This window comes from Oryctolagus cuniculus, chromosome 19, assembly GCF_964237555.1.
Source record: "Oryctolagus cuniculus chromosome 19, mOryCun1.1, whole genome shotgun sequence".
Lineage (NCBI taxonomy): Eukaryota > Metazoa > Chordata > Mammalia > Lagomorpha > Leporidae > Oryctolagus > Oryctolagus cuniculus.
In genome coordinates this window covers 6,127,568-6,137,695 of record NC_091450.1, presented here as the reverse complement: position 1 = coordinate 6,137,695, position 10,128 = coordinate 6,127,568, and the positions used below count along the sequence as shown (strand labels likewise).

Here is a 10,128-nt window from a genome sequence, read left to right as displayed (position 1 = left end):
CCAGAAGTGCATTTAAATATTTCATGAGCAGTCAGGATTCCAACCAATACCTCCATATGGGATGCCAGCCCACAGGGGCAGCTTTACCTACTACATCACAGCCCTGCCCTCCAACATTCATTTTTATTTTTTATTTGTTGAAAGGCAGAAAGATAGATACATGATTGATAGACAGAGATACAGAGAGACAGGTACCTTCCATCTGTTGGTTTGTTCCAAATGCCCACAACAGCCAGAGTTGGCTCCTGGCGGAAACCAGGAGCCTGGAATTCAATCCAGAACTCCTACATGGGTGGCAAGGACCCAAAGACTTGAACCATCACCTGCTGCCTCCTAGGGTACACATTAGCAGGAAGCCGGAATCAGAAGTGCAGCCAGGACTTGAACCCAGGCATTCTAATATGGGGTGCAGGTGTCCCAAGTTGTGTCTCACATCAAATGAGAACTTGGGCACGGGGAGGCTGAGCAGCTTGCCCCATAGCGACAGCAGGTGGATGTGCTGGAATTCCAGGCCAGATCAGCAGGACTGCACCTGCAGGGGCAGGACAGGCTGCAAGCTCCAGCAGCAGGCAGAGCTGAGTGAACACATAGCCGCTCACATACGTACACACCCAAGAGCCACCATCCTTACTACACACTTCAGGGTTGCAAGGAAGACCTGGGAGAAACAAGGGCTCAGCTCTGACTCAGAGCCAGTCCCTCCCAAGGGGCGTCCAGCCTTCTGTGACCTGAAGTCACCATCTCAAAGCCTTGTGATCCCGAGCAGAGACCACAAGTGAAATCATGGGCATCATCTTTCTGAGAAGTCTGATCAACAGAGACGTCAGTGACTCCAGATTAGGGCAGGCTTCTAGAGGCAGAGAGAGAGAGAGAGAGGGAGAGAGAGAGATGGGGAAGGGGACCTGGAGAGAGATAGACCCACATTTGAAAGAGCCCAAGAAGGGGCCGGGGATCCCTCGACCTTTCCACACCTTTCCTTTCTTTCTTTTTTTTTTAAGATTTATTTATTTTACTTGAAAGTCAGAGTTACACAGACAGAGCAGGAGAGGCAGAGAGAGAGAGGTCTTCCATCCGCTGGTTCACTCCCCAATTGGCTGCAACGGCTAGAGCTGCACCAATCCAAAGCCAGGAGCCAGGAGCTTCTTCTGGGTCTCCCACGCGGGTGCAGGGGCCCAAGGCCTTGGGCCATCTTCTATTGCTTTCCCAGGCCATAGCAGAGAGCTGGATAGAAAGTGGAGCAGCCAGGTCTTGAACTGGCACCCATATGGTACGGCAGCACTGCAGGCAGCTGCTTTACCCACACCCTTTCTAACCTCACCTGATAACGTGCAATGCTTATCTTACTCAAAGCAGAAATGAGCAGATCAAGTTATCAAATGGGGAAGCTGAGTCCCAGACGGGAGCAACGAACCATTCATTCAAGCCCATGTGCTGGTTTGGGAGCCAAAAGATGTCTGAAAGCTCTAGGACTGTACCACTCAGAGACAGGGTCTGGGGGGAGGCGGGGACAAGGGGGCATCAACTGCAGGATGCAAGAGCAGAGCGATGCTTCCCCCCACGGTCTCCAGTGGACCCCACTGGCAGGGTGTTCGCCCCCTCACCCCGGGAAAAGCCCCCCACCACTGCGTTTCTTCTGTGGGCTGCTCAGGGCAGCACCGCTCTCTCACACCCTCATTCCCAGCCCCAGGCCAGCAGGGGTCTCAAGGGGAGCGGAGCATCCACAGCCCCTCACACAGACTAAGACACCACTGAGCAGTTTTCCACCTCACTGTCGCTGAACTTGAGAGCACGGACTACCCATAGAGATCATCTCCCCATCCCCCTAGTGCCACCCAATGTACAGATGGAAGATCAAGGCCGGGAACCAAGAAGTGGCCTTGCAGTGGTGTGTCCGTAGCAACTCAGTTCCAGGAAGCAAGACTCCACTTGAACCTTCCGGGGGTCCGGTTACTCACTCCTGGCCGGGCTGAGACTCTCTGAACGACTTTGGGGAGTGCAAATGCCACTAGTACTAGTTAGACCTGCTCTATCTGCAGTCTGTAGGAATCCACCTGGCTCATGGAACGCACCCAGTAAACTATGTATAAATGAAGGAACGTTTGGCGGCTAGGGAAGTGGCAAGGGGAGCCAGCCTGCAGCTTAAGGACCAGGGGACAGGGGCTTTCTCTTCAGATCCACGAAAGCCTAAAACTCTACCATGTTCATGCAGGGCTCATTTTGCGGTAGGCACTGAACTAGGCGCTGGGGGGATCAATGAAAAACAAGGCGGTCTTGCCCTGCCTTAGGTGGGTAGGGGCTGGGGTATTTAAGGGCCGGAGAAGCAGGCGGCTGCACACACTACACTTTCCCCAGCCTGCGCCGCGCTGAGATGGTCTCAGTGCCCGGAAGGCGGTGAGCACAGCGGGGCTGCAGCGCCGGCCGCCCACCGGTCACAGGCTGCGTGCAGGAGAGATTTCTGCTCTGAGGTCACAACCCCACCCCCAGATTCCCTGCCGACAAAACCCTGCAATTCTCTGACGCTGAAGACTCGGCTCGGATTCTTTTTCTGATTTTTCAAGGTCCCACGATGCCGACAGCCCCGAATCCTAAGCCGTCAGTCTGCCCACGCCCCCTGGAGCCAAAAGCAAGAAAGGAGGAATCTGCAAGGGTCCCCGCCACCCCTCTGACTCAAAAGCTCTCTGGGGGTAGTCAGCGCCCCCGCTCCTCCTCGTGGGGTCTGTGGGGGCGTAACTCAGATGCCGGGGACGTCGTGAGGAGAAGGGTGTCCCAGAGTCGGCGTTGACAGAGCCGGGACACGTGACAGCCAAAGCCTCCCGTTCTGCGGTCTCCGCGGCCGGGCAGGTCACGTGACGTGGAGCAGGGCGGGGGGGAGCTCATGGGGTGATGTGAGATGCGGGTCTCTGCGATTACGTACTCGTGACGCATTGCCACCCGCTTTTGGCTGCCAGATTTCCGTTCAAAGAGGCGACGGTTCCGGACTAGGGGGCGGGTTCTCACGTCCAGGCACTTTCGCTTCCGTTCGGGGCAGAGCCGCTTCCGAGCCCCGCCTTTCCCTCGGGCGAGGAAGAGACGCCACCTCGTGCGCATGCCCGGAATTGTCTCAGAGGGGCGGGGCTGAGGCTCAGGGAGCAGGAGGGGGGCAAGAGAAGGGAATTCCAACCTGTGGAACTTTGGGGGTCCCGGAGGTCGGCTGCTTGCCCTTGACTGTGGCTTGTGCATGGGGCTGAGCCTCCGGCGGCTCGTGGGGGCGTTGGGGCCCGCGGGGCGAGGCAGGGGAGTGTCGCAGTGTAAGTGGGGTACGGGAATTCCAAACTTAGAACCTTGAGGCCCTCGGGGCTCCGGCGCCGGGAGGAGGGAGCTCGGGCCGCCATGCGAGACAGGACCCACGAGCTGAGGCAGGTGAGATGTCGGGACAGCAGGGTCGGGGATGGACGGGCGGGCTGGAATGCAGGACTCCCAGGGTAGGGAGGGGTGGTTGGGGGCCAGGAAGGAAAGTCCCGGAAGCCTGTGGATCGTTCGGGAGCGAGAGCCGCCGCGAGGAAGTGGTGCCAGTGACTGTGGCCCTGGCAGGGGGATGACAGCTCGGACGAGGAGGACAAGGAGCGGGTCGCGCTGGTGGTGCACCCGGGCACGGCCCGGCTGGGAAGCCCGGACGATGAGTTCTTCCAGAAGGTAAGGGGGCTGGGGTCTGCAGCCTGGACGTGCGAGGGGGCGGGCGGACTGAGGGCCAGCGCGGGCTGGAGTGCCCCAAATTTCAGCCCCTCTCGGTCGCCCTCCCCAGGTCCGGACAATTCGGCAGACTATCGTCAAGCTGGAGAATAAAGTCCGGGAGCTGGAGAAGCAGCAGGTCACCATCCTGGCCACGCCCCTTCCCGAGGAGAGTGAGTGAAACCCCGGGTCGCAGGACGCATGCGCTACCCGAGGGATTGTGGGGGTTGTAGTTCCACGCAGGTGGTGGCCCCGGGGTGGTTTGCTGAGGCAGGGGCTCCCCCAGGAAGTTGTGGTCTTTTCTTGTTCAGGCATGAAACAGGACCTGCAGAACCTGCGCGACGAGATCAAACAGTTGGGAAGGGAGATCCGCACGCAGCTCAAGGGTGAGCTCCTAGGAAGGCGGGCAGATTCTTCCTCTGATCCTACTGATCTGATCCTGGGATAAGTGGAGAGTGTGTGGCCCAGAGAGGCAAGTGATATATGTAGGTCACACAGCAGGCCTGTGTTTAAAAAAATATATATCTGTCTGTTGGCTTCCACGCCGTGTTCCACAGCCCGTGCCTTTATTTACGATGAAACTGTTGAGTCCTGTAGTTCTTGGTGCCTGTCCAGCGTGCGTTCTTTGCAAAGGCAGATGGGGTTCTGCATACCTGTGGGAGCTCACTGATAGAATTCAAAGAGAAATAAACTTTCTCCTGTCAGAGGCTTAGCATGGGTCATTTTACAATGAAGCTGCGTTTCCCTTACAAATCACGTGGAGACAGGTCCCTCCTCATTGTGTGGCTGGGGGAGGGACCCTGTTCTTGTGCCCTGGTCCCCGGTTTCCAGAAATCACGAGTCAACACGCCCCTACCTCCTCCCTTCCTGCCTTGTGTCTTCCCGCAGCCATCGAGCCCCAGAAGGAAGAAGCTGATGAGAATTATAACTCGGTCAACACAAGGATGAGAAAGACTCAGGTGGGTTTGCTTCTCCTAGAACCAGGGCATTTTCCTAAGTGTTTGATCAATCGCGAGACGACAGATGTCTGTTGAAGGCAAGGCCCTTGGAGACCACAGGCCCCAACCCTTCTTCAAAGGGGCAAACAGGCGTGGAAGAAGATTCTCACTCAAGGTCAAGAACGCAGGTGTCCTAATTCCCAGTCCCTTGCACCCCCTGCTTTCTTCTCCTCTCCATGAGGAGCTGCTGTCCCCCAGGGTGTGACCCAGCCTTGGCTGTTTCCTCGGGAACCAAGATGGGAGCTTGAGTTGAGTAGGGGACAAAAGACATTACTCATGCAGGCGTTGGTGGCTAATGGCTCTTCAGGGAAGGAGTTGGAGAAGTCACAAGTGCCTGGTCAGTTTCCTGCCTATGTGACTGGGCCATCCTCGGCCTGCAGGCAGAATTGGAGAAGTCAGGAATAGGAAGTGCCCTGGGCGGGGACATCTTAGTAAGGAGTTTTCAGGTCATCTGACTGCTGTCCCTGGCGCCCAGCGAGGAGTGGTTTGGGGGTTCTCGGAGGTCAGGGTTGTTGTAGGTTGGGCCCAGAGCTCAAAAAGACCCCAGATGGAAAATGAAGATGGTTGAGGGGCAGCTGTTGGCCAGGAGAGCAGGTGTGTCTCTCAGGGAGGGTCTTGGAGGAATGAGCAGAGTGGAGCCCTCAGGAGAAGGAATAAGGTGGGACAGAGGCTCCAGATGGGGCATTGAAGGGGTTGCCTGTGGTGGCCATGGGTGTGAGAGGCCCAGACAGACCTGTCGCATGTAGCGGCCTGGTGACGTCTGCGCATGCGTGCACAGCACGCTTGCCGTCGACGCAGCCGCGCTGGCTGGCATTTGGCTGGTCTGCCTTCAGTGATGACTGTGCGCCAGCCCTGAGCTGTTCAGATAGAGCAGTGAACCTGGGAATAAGCAAAGGGCGTGAGGACGGAGGAAGCGTTAAGGAGAAAAGAGCCAGGCGCGGGAGAGGGATGGAGAGGGTTGCGGGAGGCAAGGTAGCACCTTAAGGGTGGGAGCGGTGAGTGTTGTACAGGAGGGAGGGCTCAGCAGAAGAGGGGGAAGTCCGAAAGGGGACAGGGACAGGGACAGATCACCTAAGGCCACCTGGGCTCTCGTAGTGGTCTTGCCTTTTCCTCGGACAAATGGGGACGCCTTCAAGGTCATCCCAAGGTGGCCGATGCCGCAGGCAGCTTGGAGAAGCTCCTGTCGTGTGCGCAGTGGGATGCCCAGGCCCAGGTGGGGCGGGGGTCCTTCCCGGGGTGCCCAGCCTGTGCTCTCTCCACCCTCAGCATGGGGTGCTGTCGCAGCAATTCGTGGAACTCATCAACAAGTGCAACTCGATGCAGTCCGAATACCGGGAGAAGAACGTGGAGCGGATTCGGAGGCAACTCAAGATCAGTGAGTTGCAGACGCCCAGTCCACAGGGTCAGGTCACCCCCTGCCCCAGCTCTGAGCCTGGCCTCTCCCTTCACAGCCAATGCTGGGGCGGTGTCCGACGAGGAACTGGAGCAGATGCTGGACAGCGGGCAGAGCGAAGTGTTTGTGTCCAATGTGAGTGGCCATCACCCTCGTCCCTGATGAAGGGGCTGCCCCAGAGAAACCCCCTCTGGCCTGCCGCTGGTGTCCCACCCCGCGCTGCCGTGACCTGTCCGCTCATACCCACTCTCCCTCAGATCCTAAAGGACACCCAGGTGACCCGGCAGGCCCTCAATGAGATCTCCGCCCGGCACAGTGAGATCCAGCAGCTCGAACGCAGCATCCGTGAGCTCCATGACATCTTCACTTTCCTGGCTACCGAGGTGGAAATGCAGGTGAGCCCACGCAGCTTCCCCGGGATGGGAGACGCTGCTCAGGCGGAAGCCCTGGCCGGCCGTGACCGCCAGCCCCCCTCCGCCTCTCAGCCGCTGTCCCCAAGGCTTTGTACCCAGCCCTGGCTTTGCTGCGCTACTGCAGCTCCTAGGGGAGCCGGCGTCTGTGGTGCTGTAGCCAGTGCCACTTCTGCCGCTGGGAGGCAGGGGAGGGCATCTCATTCAGGAGGAGCAGCAGGACCTGCAGGCTGGTGGTGCCAGGAGGAGCTGGGGGAGGGGCGGCTGCACAGCAGCCGGGAGACAGGCCTGGAAGAATGGCTGAATTCAGGGGCCAGAGTTCACCATCTGAAGAAAAAGGTATGAACCCGTGGAGCACACGGCCACAAGCCGCCCCTGCACATACGGGGGGTGCTTGCAAGAAGGCATGGAAAATGGAATTGAGAAAGTTTCTCTGGGGTGCAAAAAAAAAATCTTGAAATCATGTATAGGAGGGATCTTCAAAAAGTGACTGGCCAATGCACGTTAGGAGAAATCTGTGCTTGGATTCCAAATTTGGGGCACCAAAATAAACTCTTATTTTCTTTAAAAAAAAAAAAGAGAGATTTATTTATTTATTTGCGAGGCAAAGACAGAGAGAGGGAGAGAGAGAGAGAGAGGTCTTCCATATGCTGGTTCACTCCCCAAATGGCCGCAACGGCTGGAGCAGAGCTGATCCGGAGCCAGGAGCCAGGAGCTTCTTCCAGGTCTCCCACGCAGGTGCAGGGGCCCAAGCACTTGAGCCTCTTCTGCTTTCCCAGGCCACAGCAGAGAGCTGGATTGGAAGCGGAGCAGCCGGGACTTGGAACCGGTGCCCATATGGCATGCCAGAGCTTCAGGCCAGGGCGTTGACCCGCTGCGCCACAGCACTGGATCCCCGAAAACAAGCTCTTAATTTGCCTTCTGCAGGCGTTTGGATGTCACCTTATGGGGGCAAGGGAAGCGGGGAGATAGGACCACGTGATAGAAGGGATCCCGGAACCATCCCAAGATTCTGAGCCTGGGTCACTTCTGGAGCTGCCTCTGTTGGGGGCAGTTTTTGTTTTGTTTCCGTGGGCCTGGGAGATGCGTCAGTCATTGCCGGGTGGCATGGGCAAAGGCGCAGCTGGCCTCCCCGTCCCCAGCCCCGCTGTGCCCAGGCATCGCTCCCTCTCTGAGCCACCTCATCCCGCGAGCAGGGGGAGATGATCAACCGGATCGAGAAGAACATCCTGAGCTCCGCGGACTACGTGGAACGCGGGCAGGAGCACGTCAAGATCGCCCTGGAGAACCAGAAGAAAGCGAGGAAGGTGAGCCCCCCGCCCCGCCCCGGGCGCAGGCGCCCCACTCGGTCGTCCCTGACCCTCTTGTCTCCCACAGAAGAAAGTCCTCATTGCCATCTGTGTGTCCGTCACGGTCCTCATCCTGGCCGTCATCATCGGCGTGACCATAGCGGTGGGCTAGAGTTGTACATTTTCGGTGAGACCTCCTGGCCCCTCCCCCGCCCCGCCCCCTCCCCAGCCTTCCCTCCTCCCCTCAGACCCTCCTCCCCCTCCTTCCCTTGCAGGCACCGGAAGCTCCAGGGACCCAGGTCCTGGCCTTGTCTCCCTGCAGCACAGAGCCCCCAGTGAGGACCCCCACTCCACCCGGCGCCCTCGGGCCCCTGTACAGCGGTGGCAGGCGGTTCTTCTTGGGTCAGCAGCTGCTCGTCCGTGGGGCCCCCCCTCCCCTTCGAGCTACAGTGCCTGGGCGAGGGAGGGTCTGCCTTGTCCTGTTTGACTGGGACACATGGTTTTGTAAAAAATTAAAAAGAGAGAAAAACGAGCGAGCGAGCTTGGATTGGAGACCCTTGTTGCTGGCGAGCTGGCCCAGCCTCTCCCCACCTGCTGGCCACCCCTGGGGCCAGGCCAGGCCCAGACAGGCCCAGGTCAGGCTGCCCTAGGTGCCGTGCCCACAGCGAGGTACTCCTGCTTTTTCCCTGGGGAAGGACCGCTGAGCACCTAGCCCTGAAGCCATGAGGAGGAGCCAGGTATTTCAAGAAGGAAGGGAAGGGGCTGGCAGGCAGAGGCCCCAGCCCCAGGTCTCGTGATCAGAAGAAATCACTGCTGTTTATGGAAGAGTTCAGCTAACAGAGCCGGTGAGCCCGGGTTAGCGCACCTGGAGGCGCAGGTAGAGGCAGAGGCACCTGAGCCCTGGTTTCCTTGTTGTTGTTGTGTTTTTTTTTTTTTTTTTTAAGATTTATTTATTTATTTGAAAGGCAGAGTTACACAGAGAGAGGAGAGGCAGAGAGAGTTTTCCATCCGCTGGTTCACTCTAATTGGCTGCAACGGCCAGAGCTGCGCAGATCCGAAGCCAGGAGCTTCTTCCGGGTCTCCCACGGGGGTGTAAGGGCCCAAGATCTTGGGTCATCTTTTTTTTTACTTTCCCAGGCCATAGCAGAGAGCTGGATCAGAAGTGGAGCAGCCGGGACTCGAACCAGTGCCCATGTGGGATGCCGGCACTGCAAACAGGGGCTTTAACCCTCTATGCCACAGCGCTGACCCCCGAGCTCCCGTCTCTTTAAGGCTGAGTTTCCAAGGGCTCCTGGTCCCGATGCCTAATTTCTGGATGGGATTGGCTCCACCTGGTTTCAGGGCTAAGCCCAGTCCTGGCCCCTGTCTGGCTGCAGTGGAGCCGCCCAGGCCCTTTCCTTTCACCACATTGCCCCCTGCTGCTCCTGCCACCTGGCAGCAGGGCTGGTGGTGTCCGCTGTGCACTCCTGGACCGCCCAGGACCTGGGCTGGGGAGGGGCGGGATCCACCCATGGGCGGCCCGGGACTGGCAGAGCCCTGCCCGCTCCGCCTCGGGTCCGCGACTGGGGTGCCGCCAGCAGCGTCCCCCGGCGGCCGGGTGTGGCGGTGCACGGCGCTGGCTGCAGACCCAAGATTGGGGCGGCTCCGCCGGCGGTGAGTGGGGCGTGGCTGAGGCGGGGCTTGGTTGGAGCTGGAATTGGTCGGCGGGCGTGAATGTCTTGGAGGAGCTCGGGATTGGCCTGTAGGGATTGGTTTTGGGAGAGGGACCGCCCTACCCGGAGTTAAGAGCTTGGGAGGTGGTGTGGGCGGAGCCTGGGGGACCTCTGGGCTTCTCTGTCCTGCGCATGCGTCTGCAGCGGGATCCTGTCCTGTGGTCCGCTTCTGTCCACCCTCTCAGCTCTCTGCCTTCAAAGTAAAACCGCGAGACGCGCGGCACCTGCTCCCGGGATCCCATAGAAAGCTTGGACAGCCACTACACCACGTGCGTGGCAGCCGAGTGTCCCTGTGCTACCTGTACCTTCCTGGCCATGCTGGACAGTGCCACCTCCCAGGTCACCCAGAACTTGCCGGATAAAGGTGGCTGCAAGGCCAGGTGCTCAGTAGTTTGAACTTTCACTGTGCGCTCTGGGGACCCGGGGGAGGGTTCTGAACAGGTGTCACAAGTTTGGGACAGAAATGGCAGGCAGGTTGACAAGCGGAATGCACACGGGAGATTTCAGAGGCTCCCCTGTGGCCGCCACCCCTTCCCGTGGAACACTGACCTCCGTGCGGGTAGGCTGAGCACTGAATCGTGGCTGGGCGGGCGGCCCACAGCCTAACTCAAGGAGCAG

General features: G+C 58.9%; 1 protein-coding gene and 1 long non-coding RNA gene across 2 annotated transcripts; one reads left to right on the top strand and one right to left on the bottom strand.

Moving 5' to 3' along the window:
- Nucleotides 1–977: 977 nt before the first annotated feature.
- LOC138847111 (uncharacterized) lies at nucleotides 978–3,091 on the bottom strand. Its single transcript, XR_011384718.1, has 2 exons — nucleotides 2,915–3,091; nucleotides 978–1,221 (listed from the first exon to the last, which is right to left on the bottom strand). It is a non-coding gene; the product is annotated as an uncharacterized lncRNA (long non-coding RNA).
- Nucleotides 2,507–8,330, top strand: STX4 (syntaxin 4). Its single transcript, XM_002721733.5, has 11 exons — nucleotides 2,507–3,399; nucleotides 3,571–3,672; nucleotides 3,782–3,881; nucleotides 4,020–4,094; nucleotides 4,597–4,667; nucleotides 5,973–6,081; nucleotides 6,158–6,234; nucleotides 6,357–6,494; nucleotides 7,706–7,816; nucleotides 7,887–7,985; nucleotides 8,074–8,330. The coding sequence occupies exons 1-10, from the start codon at nucleotides 3,370–3,372 to the stop codon at nucleotides 7,968–7,970; spliced, it is 897 nt and encodes a 298-aa protein (XP_002721779.1). The 5' UTR covers nucleotides 2,507–3,369; the 3' UTR covers nucleotides 7,971–7,985; nucleotides 8,074–8,330.
- Nucleotides 8,331–10,128: the final 1,798 nt, after the last annotated feature.